This window comes from Grampus griseus (assembly GCF_964374135.1).
Source record: "Grampus griseus genome assembly, chromosome: 15".
Taxonomy (NCBI): domain Eukaryota; kingdom Metazoa; phylum Chordata; class Mammalia; order Artiodactyla; family Delphinidae; genus Grampus; species Grampus griseus.
Genome location: NC_139009.1, coordinates 34,594,217 through 34,608,827, shown reverse-complemented (window position 1 = coordinate 34,608,827; position 14,611 = coordinate 34,594,217). Strand labels below are relative to the sequence as shown.

The 14,611-nt window shown below is 45.0% G+C and overlaps 1 protein-coding gene across 3 annotated transcripts in view; it reads left to right on the top strand.

The window, feature by feature from the left end:
- The window catches only part of THADA (THADA armadillo repeat containing), a 314,312-nt gene that overhangs the window by 221,064 nt on the left and 78,637 nt on the right, over nucleotides 1-14,611 (top strand). For all 3 annotated transcript variants that reach the window (XM_082672019.1, XM_082672020.1, XM_082672018.1), the window contains one exon: nucleotides 14,358-14,452. In XM_082672019.1, the coding sequence (XP_082528145.1) occupies nucleotides 14,358-14,452 (95 nt within the window). The remainder of the gene's footprint in view (nucleotides 1-14,357; nucleotides 14,453-14,611) is intronic.

Below are 14,611 nucleotides of genomic sequence, written 5' to 3'. Positions count from 1 at the left end.
GAGAGGGTGAGGCTCCTGAAGGGGTCAGCCCAGAATCCTTCCTCCATCCACCTGGGATGACCTGCACCGAGGGGGACCGCATGGCCCCAGTGCTCTCTACGGGAAGTCCACACTCCCTTGTCCGGGCAGCCATCCCAGTGGACTCAGTGCCTGGGGTAGGACCCAGGCTTTGTTGGCATGCAGTGAATATTTATCATTTTGAAAAATAACAGTCTGATATTCTGGTGAGAAAAACAGCCTCTCAAGAATACAAGAACAGGTCCCAAGGTTACTAGGAAATCAACCTTGGGAAATAAATTTTTGAATAAAACAGTGCTGATGGAGGGAAGAGATGATGGAGGGAGCTTATGTTTGTTGAAGACCTCCTCTTTGTGCTGGATCTAATGATTTGTTACCCCAAGTTAATTCTTATTTGCAAAAAGTGTTAGCTGTATGATCCGTGCACTTCCTATCCAGCTTCCCCATCAGTGCTCCTGGCGCCCCCTTGTCACTCCTCCGTGTGCTTCTGCATCTCCCTAGTACTGCCTTCCCTGTCCACCCCGTTAGCCATACTCTCATGTGCTCTCCCCATTTTCTCTACTTCTTACTGGTCCCCCCACTAAGCTGAGGTGGTGTGAACCTGGAAGGCCTGGGATTTAAATACATAAGGAAAATATGCTTATAGAGACAAAGCTAGGGCTGGCTTTTGTGTGGCAATCCCAGTTCTGCCACAGCGGGTTCTGTGGCTAGCTGCAGAAGTCCTGGTTTAGGGTTCTGTTTTGCTTTACAGCTGAAGACAGCAGTTATTTTCTAACCACCAGATTTATTCACACGAGAGACTCCACTTCCCAGGCAGGAATCCTGGGACTTAGGTCTGATTCCATTTTCCCACTGTCCCTTAGCCCTTCCCAAATCCCTCGTGCCTTCTAGACCAGTCCTCTCCCCAGGCAAGAGGTCCTTCTTTCACAACTGCTCCGAGGGGCCCCAGCCCTTTGCCACAGCTGCAGGTTGCGTTTCATTCCCATGCTGCTGAAATGAATCCAGTCGGGGTGGGTTGTTAAAATATTCAGATGATCATGTGGCATTTTAAGGCTATCATTTGTGGTCCCTGCCAAAACTTTAAGGGAAGCAAGCCTTAACAGGGATGGTTACTTACATAGCAAGTTTCCAGGCATTGCTGGGGGTTGGGTTTTCTTTGGGTTTGTTTCTTCTACGCTCTTTTTCTTTTTTTCAAAATAAAAGTTTCCCCAGTACTCCCCTGCCCCCTTTTTAATTGCTTTTCTTTCAACCCCCAGATTTTATTGGGGAGGGAGATTCTCATCAGGACCCCTCTTTAATCCCCCAGCTCAGCCTATTCAAAGTCTCTTTGAGCCTCACACATATTTGAATGATGAGAGAAATGAAGTTGGTGTATTTTAGACCCAAGCTTGTTGACATTTGTTCACTTCCCTTTCAGACTTCTCAGGAATGTTCAAGGTCATGATATCTCGGGATGAGATCCTGTTTGTATTTTTAAAAACAGAGAGAGACATTAAGTTAGCACATTTCAACCCAAAGCAATGGACAAGGTGCAAAACATTTTCTTCATTGGATATTCCGTTTAAAAATATGTTACGTCTTAAAAGAATAAGCTGTTTAAGAAGTGAAGCTTGAGAATATAGGATATACTTCTTGTTGACAGACCAAGCTTATGGAAGCTAGTCAGGTAAAAGCAGTCAGAAATGATCAGTATATTAAACTGTGCCTTTGAATAAGTTGCCCAAGATCAAAGCTTCTTCATATTGCGGTGAGAAATAAAGATAGTTTGTTTATGCAACTGCACATCAAGAATTCAACCCCCAACTTTCTACTTTTAAATATAGAAATCTGCAGACCTAACCTAGAGGTAGTAATTAGTTTGATAAAGGGCTCAGAAATATCTGTCTTGCTCCACTTGTAGCTGTTGGCTTCCTGGGGTATTGTTGTTGGAAGATTTGGGCAGTGTTGTCATTGCCCGGCTTGCAAGGGATGCAAGCTTTAAATGGCCTCAACACATTTTCACAGTATTATGTAAAACTCTAATATAGTGGGGTTTTTTTTTTTTTTTTCTTAGCATGTGACATGCTTCATCTTTTGGGTAAATCAGCACCTTGGTTACCTTCACTGAGCCATTCCCAATGAATCCAAGCCAATTCAGATTCACAGACAGTACAAAGCAGTGTCATAGGCACAGTGGGGAATATAGAGATGAATGATATTGTCCCTATTTCAAAAACCAAGTGAATAAGACAGGTGTGGATTTAAGTAACTGTAAAGAAGTAAGAATTTAGTAAGTGCTGGACTGAGGTCAGACTGTATCACAGGAGCCAGCTAGTGGGGGTTGGAATGTCAAGGATGTCTTGGAGAAGGGAGAAGTCTTTAAAGACTAGGTGAGATTTAATTGTTAGATAAGGTTAATTTTCATAGATTGGAGAATAAGTGAAGTTATAGTGGTATAGAGCCTATGTTGCTAAGTAAGTTGTGAAGGTCTCATTGCCCAAGTACAAAGGAAGGAATCTTAGTACAGTGCTCGCATCATGGGGACCACCTAGGCATATATAATTAAGTCTGTATTATTGTCAAAGTTTAGCTATGATCCAGTCTAGTTGAAAAGAGCTTATCGATGTGAAACAACCAACAATGACATTCATGTAGAATTCTAACTCTGTAGTACATATAATAAGTATACGAATTCAAAAAAGAATGTGGACTGGGATAGCCAGGGAAGGCTTTCTAGGGGAGTTAGGTATTTGAGCAGGGTCTTAGAGCATGGGTGTGATTTGGAAATGCCAAAAGTGGTGAGAAAAGAGCATATCAAGATGGTGGACAGTATGTACAGTGGCACACTGTTGGAGAAGGCATTTGCATGTGGGCCAGTGGGGGATTAGAGCTGGAGAAGACGTGGTGTGTTTGGAGAGCAGTGCAAGATTTGATAAGAGACCAGTTGTGGCAGGCCTTAAATGTCAGCCAGAGGAATTTGGATCTGATCCAAGAGTTAAGAGGAAGTCAGTAAGCTCAGGCTTACACTGGTAAATAGGCTGCTGTCTCCATGCTCATGAGATACACTGAGGGGTGTGTTAAATCTCTCCAGCCTCTCTCAGTGATGGACAAAATCTCCAGCCCCTCGGGGAGGCTAACAAAGGCTCCCTAGTAGCAGTCCACCAGCTCCGTCTGGCACTTGGAGGCCCCTGTGGCCTGCCTGGGCAGCTAGCGTTGGGAATAGAGGTGCTGCTTGTGTGCACTTTAGACTTCATGGCTATTGTCTGTTCGGCGTTGCTAAGAAGACCGTAGAACCACAGCGTTTATAGCAGGAAAGGGAATTTAGAGATCGTCTAATCCAGTGGAATCCTTTCTTCAAACAGAAGCTTAAGTGGAAGTTCAAGATGTTCAAGATAATAGAGATGGCAAATACGTTGCAAGTTGAGATGGGGGCCTGGAGGCCCACCCACATAGCTTCTCAGCCATTGGGAGCCCCAAAAGGGACTCCAGAGAGCACCCTGACTCCCTATTTCAAAACAGGGATCTAATCCAAACCACTATCTGTAGACAGGAAAATAGACACAAGGGGGCAAGTGACTTCTTCCTACTTGACAGATGTGTCTGGCTCCGAAGATAGCCCAAATTAGGGATGTATTCAAGAAATAGCAGATTTGTTTCCTGCCTCTTGATTCTCTCGCTTCCTCTGCTGCAGCCTGATCATCCTCACAGAAAATACCACAACCCCAGGCCCTTGAGCTGCCCTCCTTGGATAGGGCACCATGCACTAGACCTTATTGCCATCAAAACTTTGCTATTCTAGATTCCCCTTTCCTCAGAAATCCACTCTCAGCTGGCTGACTGCCACTTGGTATGACCAACAAATCATGCTCACATGTTACCAAGTGCTAATGTGTAAATAAGTTAATTTTTCTGGGTAGTACAACTGTTTTTCAGTAGTGATCTTCTGGAGGCAATGCCTTTAACTCAAGTCAGTAACTTGGGGGCAGGCTTTCAGGCAGCACACAGACCTGGCAGGAGCACTTGTTGAAGCCTCACTTGACTTCCTGCTTCTCTGTCCTCATACTGAGCTGACTTAGCCTTGGTGCGTTTGTCCTTTGTGGCCAGCTTCGGGCTGACCCTAGGAAGGCTTTTGGGGCACGTGGGCAGGTCTCACATGAATGGGCCAAGGGAGCGGACTTGAGAGAGACCCTCCGAAGCCTCATTGTCGTCCTTCCCCTCAGCTGCCAGTGATGCCCAGGTTTCCTCAGCGACTGGACTGTCCTGCAGGCCTCTGGAAATAGCTTCCCACGCACGTTCGGGAGCTTATTCCCCCTTGAGCCGGAAGGGACCCTCACCAGCCCAAAGGCCCTGTGTTCCTGGGTGACCACAGGGAGGGTCACTTGGAGAGGCACTGGGTGAGTGGAAAAGCCTCTAGCTGTGAACGCACCTCCCTGAGGTTGAGGGAGGCAGGGTGCACTCGCGGGTAGTAGGTCTGGGTTCTGGCACCTGCTCAACTACTAACCAGTGATGTGTGGCCTCGAACTTCTTTGGGCTTCAGTTTTTGTCTGTAAAGTTGGAAGCTCCAAAATGTGCAATAGGTGACGGTGGGGAAGGACATGGTGAGTAATGGGTATGCAGGTACAAAAGAGCTAAGCAAATATAGGGAATATTTATTGTCAGATAGCTAAGTCTTTGTCTGCATCATCAGCCATGTTGAAGCAGCTGTGCTCAGAGCCTTGCTCTTCACCACACTGGTGACCAGGACATAGCCCCAGAGTGCGTGGCTGCAAACCGAAATACCCTAATTGTTTGGCACAGGGTCTCACTTTTCATCTGATTGTGTTTGGGACACACGGATACAATTTATCTAGAAAACCTTGGTTCTATTCTTGGTTTTTGCCCCGATCTTGGATAGGTCACTTGAGCTATATGAGCTACCTTGTTGATTTATAAAAATGAGAATAATAATGCCTACTTTTCTTCTCTCTTAAGAATCTTTTAAAGATAAAATATTTTTTGAAGATAAAACTTTTTTTTTTCTTTCTTTTTTTGCGGTACGCGGGCCTCTCACTGTTGTGGCCTCTCCCGTTGCGGAGCACAGGCTCCGGACACGCAGGCTCAGCGGCCATGGCTCACGGGCCCAGCCGCTCTGCGGCATGTGGGATCCTCCTGGACCGGGGCACGAACCCGTGTCCCCTGCATCGGCAGGCGGACTCTCAACCACTGCCCCACCAGGGAAGCCCGAAGATAAAACTTTTAATAAAATGCCGTTGATATTATTATTATTGCCAAGGCTAATTTCCAAGTGTGTGCTTTGCCAGGTTCACATTAGCAGAGTTCTGACTGTACTGTTAGAAATTCTTACCTGTGATCTACATGCAGACTTCTCATGCAGCTTCTAGAAGTGTTCATTCACCTCACTTAATATATCCTTTTTTAATAATTCTAGGGAGAAAGTAAGGTTGAAAAGAAAGGGGACTTCTGTTAGCATTTTATATAATAACCGAAGCTATATATCCTCCAAGCCCCAAACTGTACAATAAAAGTTTTCTTGGATAATACTTTTCTCCCATAATTCCTAGCACATTGCTTATTAAGTTATTAACCAGCAATTCCTCTGGCAGCATATTAAACTCTACTTTTAAACAAGTCACAGAAGGGGGGAAACATGCATCTCTCATAAAAGGAATAAAAAACATACACCCTCTAAAATGGTTTCTTCAGGCTTTGAACAAATCCCAAGCCCCACACAAGGTCCCTTTTTCCTCATTCTGTACACATAACTTGAGTGTTAGTACATTAATGAGAAAAAGATGCCTAATAGAAAGATGGAAAAACATGAGGGCCTCTGGGGGTGTGGGAGGCTCCCTGGGAGTCCTCTGAAAAGGCAGGTGAGCTTTCATGGAGGGAAAGGCAAAGCCTTGGCATTGAGCTTGTGGGGTTCCTCTTGAGCAGCGGCACTCCCAGGGAAGCAGAGGCGGCTGTGGCTTCGACCTTGACCTAAGAAGTGCCCCAGGGTCTTGTGCAGACTGCCTGGGCCTTTGCGGAGTGCCGACCCAGAACCTTGGTAAAGTGATTATGGCCCCCTGTTTTCAGATTCCGTCCCCCAGGGACAAAATCAGCCTTTCCAGAGGCGGCCCCATGTGCTCTGTAGCACATGGCTGGACATTTGGTCCCTTTCTGGACAGACTCACAGCTCATGGTCTCTTGCTCTGTGCATGACGACTTGGTAAGAATTCCTTACGAATTGGTCAACCACCAGAGCAGGGCACGAAGATGGCTTCACTTTAAAAGGAAAATCCAAGTAGGAGGGCTCTGGGGCAGCTTATACATGTGGGTGTGAGTATAAACACTTGCAAAACTCCAGACCAAGAATGGCTGGATGGAAGTTGGAACATAACCATAAAAAAGCAGCTCTGCCGTCACCCGCCTCCCCTCCCCCAGGGGAGGGCAAGGTAAACGAGCAGTCCCGGGTAGCCAGTCGGGGCCTGCGTGCTGCTGCCAGCTGGCCCCTCATGCAGATCTGAATTCTGGATGTTACAGCGGGGGAAAATAACTTGTTTAAAAATATATATTCTGCAATTCATGACCGTTTGGCATCTTGGTTTAAACAAATCCCTTATTGTTTCTCCAGGAATGCCGTATGATGTTTGCTTGGCTGGGAGCTGTGGTGAAAATGGAAGTCAGAAGGGAGAGAGGGGTTCTTTTTATTTAATTTACACTTCCACATTTATATGACTTAATGTAGCCTGCCTCAGAGAAGTACCTCCTGCCTCCTAACCACAGCAGCTCTTCCTTTTAAAACCAAATGTAGGGAGAGGCGGCGTCTGGTCTGCAGACGGCTGCCCTGTCGCAGAGTCTCAAACTGCCGAGGACTACAAAGATGGCCAGCGGGATCTCTGGGAGACCAAAGGAAGGTCAAAAAAATAGCCCGTCAGGTCAGCCATTCAGACTGTCCTCAGAGGCTGTTCTCTAATGGTTAGTCAGGGAAGGTTTCCTAGAGGACAGGCTTTGAAGTGAGTTTTAAATACAGGACACGGCGTGGCTAGACATGTGTCCAGTGGGGGGCCGTGGCAGGGCGTGGGAACACGTTGTAGACTATTTCCCTCCTCCCTCTTCTACTTTTCCGCTCTCTTTACCTTCTCTTCTCCCCCAACCCCCGGCCCGGCTTCTCACCTGCCTTCTCACCTACTTTCCCTCTCTTTTTTCGGGTTTTCTTCTTTGCAGCCTATTTCAGGCCCGGTGGTGGTCCCCGGGATATTGCTTCATTAACTCCACTGCTGGCTCCACAGTGAGAGGCTGCTCGTGCTTTGTACTCATTGCGGTGGAGACCAGAAGTGACCTGTGTAGGAGTGAGCCCACGTAGGAGCCCAGATTAGAGGAAGAGCCCACAATGGGCTGTGATGGGGCCCTGCCAGGACTCACGACCCAGAGTCATTCTAAGCCATCAAGCTGGCCAGCTGCACCTATTTCATTTTCTGGTCTTCATTCTTCCCGGCATGTGGCAAGCATGTTCCCACCTTTGTATCTTTGCTCCAGTGAACTCTCCTGCCTGGAATTCCTTCTTTCCATTCACTAGCCAAATCCTTCCATGTCTCCAGACCCCTCCTCCATGACATTCTCTAAAACTGTTTTTTGTGTGTTTTGTTTTTCTCCACATACCCCACACACACGCACACGCGCGCACACACGCGCAGCCATAAGCTCTTCAAGGCCAGAACCTTATCCCCTCCCTCCATTTCTGTTCCAAGTAGGATGTCCCCCATGGTGCTTAGTAAAGGTTTCTAGATTCATAAAGTTAAGCCATGAGTCTAATCAGGATTCTGCGGGAGTAATTCCCTGGAGACTGGAGTGACCTTAGACCCTGACTCTGTTGAAGTCCAGATATGGTCTCCGGACTTAGAGACCTTAACAAACGCTAGTGCCTAAAGCCAGAACAGCTGTTTTCAGCCCACTGAGTATGGCAGTGAATTCTTCTGGAAGAGTTTTGTATGTCCAAAGTGAACTGTTTCTTCCAGGGAACCCACCAAGGCTTCATGCTAATGAGCAGGGATCCCAGCCTTCCAGCATGACTTGGATCGATGGGGTGCCACTAGCGCTTCAACCCTTTGGAGCTTTTGGAGCTCTTAAAGGTCACTCCTCAGCACTCCCATTTGGGGCATGTCACCCATCCGCTGTCGTTTCCTGCTGTCCCTCCCCTTCCACATCCTCTTTGCACTTCTTGTTATTCTTCAAACATGTCACATGCTGTCATCTTTGGACATGGTGCTTCCTCTGCTGGGGTCATTCTGTCCATGGTCTGTCTCCCAGACTCCCCCTCATCCTCCAGCTTTGCCAAGGCACTTCTGGGCTCACCTAGGCATTTCCCCCTTCCCCATCCTTAATTTTCACTCTGTCAACCCTTCCTTTGGGCACCCATCATACCATATGATTGGTTGTGTGTTTCTGTCACTAAACTAGTGGCTTTCAAGGTTTTCTGACAGCCACTCACAACAAGAAATACATTTTACAGATGACTTTGTACTCTGTGTGTGTGTGTATATATGTGTGTATATATACACATATATATACATATATCCACACATACACACACCTATGAAATCTTGTATAGTTTGATATTTTACTGTCTATGTAACATATGAACAGTCTGCAAAAAAAAAAAATGCAACAGACAGAGAATTTACTCAAGATTTATTCGAGTATTCAATTTTGGGAATGTTAGCATTCGACATATCTACCATCATTTTGGATATCAAGCATACCCCACTGATACCATTCAGTATAATAGAGGGTGACTTATAACCTGGAAAAGAAAAAGAAAGGAGTTAGACTAAATCAATCAATATTTTTACTTAAAATTATTACATTTTATAAATTATATCATATCAAAGATAATTTATTAAAAATTCTTTCTGGGGCTTCCCTGGTGGCGCAGTGGTTGAGAGTCCGCCTGCTGATGCAGGGGACACGGGTTCGTGCCCCAGTCTGAGAAGATCCCACATGCAGCGGAGCGGCTGGGCCCGTGAGCCATGGCCGCTGAGCCTGTGCATCCGGAGCCTGTGCTCCGCAACGGGAGAGGCCACAACAGTGAGAGGCCTGTGTATCGGAAAAAAAAAAAAAAAATCTTTCTGGGCAAGGATTTTATAGAAATCCTGTGTATAACAAACAATTTAAGGGAATGATGCTTACCCTGACTACTTTAATGTACTGGGATTATATTTTCTTCATCTCTCCCTCCTTCCCTTCCCTAGCTAGCTCTCTCCTTCCTCCTCCATCCCCCTCTTCTTCTTCCTTCCTTTCTTTCTCTTATGCTGGTCACCACCTACTAGTTTATTTCATAACTAACAAAATGGGTCATAACCTACAGTTTGAAAAACACTATTCAGGACTCTAAGTTCCTTGAGGGCAGTGACTGTGTCACTGAAGCATTTCATCTTCATATTTCCATACCCTGGCACTATTCCTGGCTCTCAGTTTCCTCTTAGTAAATGTTTTCTGAATGAATGGGCTGCAGTTAAAAAGCTCTGCAGCCACTGGAATTCCGGAAGGGACAGGAGAAGTGAATAATTTATCACAGACTTCCCAAGAGCTCCTGCTGTCCTCTAGACACTAGGGCCATTGTGGATGAGTCTGGGAAGGCTTCCTGTCTCACCCCTGCCTTCTGCCTCTCCCAACTTCCAGGAGAGAGGGCAGGAGGTTTAATGAAGTTCAGAGATCAGGTTCTCAGGTGGGTGTTTGTCAAGGGACAAATGATAAAAAGAGTGGAAGAAAGAATTTTAACAAGCCCTTCATTTCATTTTTTATATGTAAACTTAGTCCTCGTAGTACCTGATTCCTGCTACTCCTTCTAAAACCACTATTATGCTGTTTTTCAGCCCATCTGTTAGACCCTGACCACTCCTGACTTTTTTCGAACACTCTAAATCTTTATTATACCATGCCCCATGCCAGGATTTTTCCATTTGGGGGAAGAAAAAAATCCCCGAACCCACCAAAACCCTGTGGCTTGGTTTCGTGTCCAGCTGGCTTGCTCTTTCCCAGGATTTTATTCCCATCATCAAAGTGGCTTGACAGACCGAGAACAAACCTCTGGCTCACCCTGAACTCACAGCGTACCATTTCCAAGTCAGAACAAACATCAAGTAATAGAGAGAGAAAAAGAAAGAGAAAAAAAAATTATTTTCCTGACTTAGAAGCCAGTTCAGAGTGAAGCCCAACTCTGATTCCAGACGGCGATGTTCTGAGGCTGAGGCTGTGGCTGTCCTCGAGGGTGGAGCCTCGAACAGTGGACTCCAGGCCAGAATTTCTCTCCGAGTCAGTCTCAAAGGAGAAGCCATGGATGGACTCCTTTGTAGCCCCAGATCCTCTCTGTTTCCTGGAATCAAGAGCAGCAGCCTTTGAGGGAGCCTCCCATGATCTCGTTAGACTACGTTAGACTTGGCCTAGAGCCTCACAGTTGTGGGAGCAGTCAGAGTGGTCCCTGCGGTGTCCCAGGAGGCCTGCAAGGTCGGCAGCCTGTGCCAGGTCAAGAGAAGATGCAGGGCTTCCCTGGTGGCGCAGTGGTTGAGAGTCCGCCTGCCGGTGCAGGGGACACAGGTTCGTGCCCCGGTCCGGGAAGATCCCACATGCCGCGAAGCGGCTGGGCCCGTGAGCCATGGCCGCTGAGCCTGCGCATCCGGAGCCTGTGCTCCGCAACGGGAGAGGCCACAACAGTGAGCGGCCCGCGTACCACAAAAAAAAAAAAAAAAAAAGAGAAGATGCAGAACACTTCAGCCTGGCAGGGGGCTTTAAAGATTTCCAGCCTTTCCTCCCTATTCATTTAGAAATTAAAAATATATATATTAACCTAGCTAAAAATCTCATGGAAAGTAGGCTTGAAACCCTGTAGGGTCAGGGGCAGGAGGGGAGGCCCCTGAGTTCCTCCAGACTTGAAAGTCAAACCAGTTTCCCAAAAACTTCCCTTGATGGTTCCGTATGGCTTCACCAGCAGAAAAACATCTAGGGTGAGAAGCTATGACTCTTATGAGGCCAAATGGAGCAAGGAGCACACCGAGGAGCACCAGTTAGCACGGAGTATCCCATCTCCTGAAAGCCTGGCTTGCCTCACTCTTGTTTCCACCTTCTCAATACATTCTCTGTCTTCCCAGACTGGTCTCTCCAGGTCCCTGGACAAGCCAAACTCACTTCTTCCTACATCTATTGCCCCCTCTCAAAATCCCCTTCCTTGTCAACTTTGTCTATCTAAATTCTTCCCATCGTTCACAGTCCAGTTGGAATTACATCTTCATAAACCCATTTCCATGTCTCCAGTCCACCCTAATATGTTCTTTCCCTTAACTCCTTACATCCTGTCCTGAAGTTTGTCTTTGTTTCTGTCTCCATAATGAGACAAAACTCTCCGAGGTCAGAAATCATTTCATGTGCATCTCTTCTCAGCACCTAGCTCAAAGCTGAATGCTCAGGAGGCCTTCCACCTGCTATCTGCAGACCATTTATTATTCAGCCCTGTGCTTTATGTCTGATAATTCATTAACCCCTGGCATTAGGTTTTCTTGCTTTCTTTCTTGAGTGACCATTTCTCTGCGGGGAGGGGAGGATATCCCACCTGTTAAACAGTGGAAATGCCAGAACTGGAAATATCATTAAAGAAGTTTTCATAGACTGTGGGCTTTTCAACTTCACAGGTCAAGTTATGGACTGACCTGGGGAAAATTGGATAGAGACAAAAGATAGGGGTAACATTTGGGAAGGGGGAATTCCAAATAGATCAAAATGTTAACAAGAACAAAAAAAGGAACTGTAAAGTACTAGAAGAAAATATGGGAAAATTTAAAAATGTATACCTATATTTATCTTGGAGAAGGGTTAGAGTGTTAGCATGACATAAAATCCAGAAGGCATAGATAAAAATATTAATATATTTGACTGCATAAAACTAAACATTTTTGAATTGCAAAAAAATATAAATAAAGTTAAAAGACATGATAAACTGCAAAAACATATTTGCAACACATGTGACAAAGGGCAGATTTCCTTAATATACAAAGAGCTCCTACAAATCAATAAGGAAAAGACCAATAACATAATGGACAGGAGATTTGATTACAGTCCACAGAAAAGGAAATTCATATGAGTAGCATATGAAGGGCTGGTTAACCTCACTTATAATAAAATAATTGTGACTTAAAACAATGAGATACTATTTTTCACTTAGCTTGGCAAAGGTCTAAAAGTTTAATTACTGTGTTGGTCAGGTTGTTGGTGGGTGGGATTCTTACACATTGTTGGTGAAAGTATAAATAGGTACAGTCTCTTTGGTGAGCATCTTATCAAAATCAAGCAAAATTTTAAATGTGCAAATATCTTGATCCAGCAATTCAGCTTTTAGGGATTTCTCTTTTGAGTACTCATTCATATGCATAAAACTCAGTTACATATATCTTTATTGCAGCGTTGTTTTCAGCAAAGTATCTTTAACAATCTGAATTATTTCAGTAGGGGACAGGTACATCCATGAAATGGAGCAGTTCACAACCATTTAACAAATAAGGCAAGGGCTTCCCTGGTGGCACAGTGGATGAGAGTCCGCCTGCCGATGCAGAGGACACGGGTTTGTGCCCTGGTCCGGGAAGATCCCACATGCCGCAGAGTGGCTGGGCCCGTGAGCCATGGCCGCTGAGCCTGCGTGTCCAGAGCCTGTGCTCCGCAACGGGAGAGGCCACAACAGTGACAGGCCCGCGTACCGCAAAAAAAAAAAAGAGTTAAACAATCTCTGTTTTTAATAGAATGATATATCTAAAATATATTAGCAGGAAAAAAAGTAATACTCAGAACTTAGTATGTAGTAAACCACTACTTATATAAAAATAAACAAGTGGGTAGCTTATATAAAAATAAACAAGTGTAAATGAATAGAATGTGTCTGGCAGGATATACTGTAGAAAGTAGTAATAGCGGTTGCCTCAGGGGAATAGAACATGTGGGTAGATGGTGGGGGCATGGAAAAGGAACTTTATTTTTACTGCATACCCTTTTGTACTGTTTGAATTATTTTTATACCATGTGCATGTGTTACCTGTTTTTTAAAACTAATTTTTTAAAATAGCCAGGCGTAGGTATGAAATTAGGCCAAATGTGAGGTATACACATAAACTAGTAGTTATGTCAGGGAGCAAGCAGATACTGTAGGTGAAGCAAGTCAGTGGGACAGAAGTGAGGCAGGTCAACAATGGGGAGACCTTGAAACAAGACAGTTTTAACTTAAAAGTATCTGATTTCCTTTTCATGCAAATTATGTGTATCCCTAGGATATGGGCAGTTCAGGACAGAGTGTGAATAAACTTTAGGGAAATGGTAAAACTGTTAATTTACAGGGAGTGAGAAGGATGGATTGAGGGATCAAGCCAGATGGAAATATACTAACCAGACTTGTACCCTTCCCTCATCGTAGGTCGGAGGCAGGGGAGCAGGGCAGGGAATGTACCACATCTATGCTCACAGTGATTCACCGTGAGGTGAGGTGATTAGGGTGTCAGTTGTACACGTTCAGGAATCTGGTTCAGGTCACAGAGATACTAAGTGGCAAAGCCAGCATTCAAACCCAGATCTGTCCCTACTGTTTCTACTGCTTGCCCTGAGTTCTTAGTGCACCAAGGAGGTTTGGGCCCTTTTCATGGTCAATATGAGCTGAGGCTCAGAGCCGGGGACTTTCGGTGCTGTACTCAAAAGAAGGTCTTCATTCTTTTTTATCTAGACCCCCTAAATCGGAGCCCACTTACTTTTTCCAGCGTGTGGTTCAAAGCGTAAAAAAGAGCTGCTCCATTTATTGAAAAAAGAAAAAAATCTCATTTATCGGGAAAGGAATGTCTGTTGCAGCGTTTGTTAATGCTTTTCGCGTGTTTGTTTTTTCAGCTGGTTATTTTAAGTCCGTAAATATGGTTTATCATATGTGAGTGCAATTCTCCTCCGAAATGCTAAATCAGTGATATTCATAACCAATGATTTTCCCCCTAAATTTGTCCAGTTCAGAGGAAGATAACAGAAAATGGTGTCGTATTCCCCCCACCCCCTTGTTTCCAAATAACTGGGATCAGATATTGGTTGTCGTCTGTTTTCAGTTAATTTTCTTTGGAGCCAGAGCATAGAGTTTTCTCTGTTTCGTACACTCACAGCCCCAACCTCCACCATATGCACTAGGACTTCATTTTCTCCTTGACTTGCTCGTGTGTTCTCACCATTGGTGACTGTCCATCATTTTTAGCATTCATTACAACTCTGAGCCTCATGACGTGCCTGGTAGAAAATACCCATTTTCTCTTTTCTGTGACTCAGGCTTCAGAGAGAGAAAATATCAATTTATTTTCTGTTCTTTACTTTTCTAGGCAAAATCCATGTTTGGTGACCAGAGCTGTGTATATTGATATTCTCTTCCTGTTGACTTGCTGTCTTGACAAACCCTCAAAAGACAACCGGCCAGGTATGAGTCATATTTATATCATATTTTGGAATGATTATAGGTCTTTGAAATGTAGGTAGGGTACTGAGCGGCTCTACTACGCACTCCCCCACCTTCTACTTTTGCAGGACTAACCACATATCAAAATTAAACATAGTATCATACGGTTTCCTCATAGAA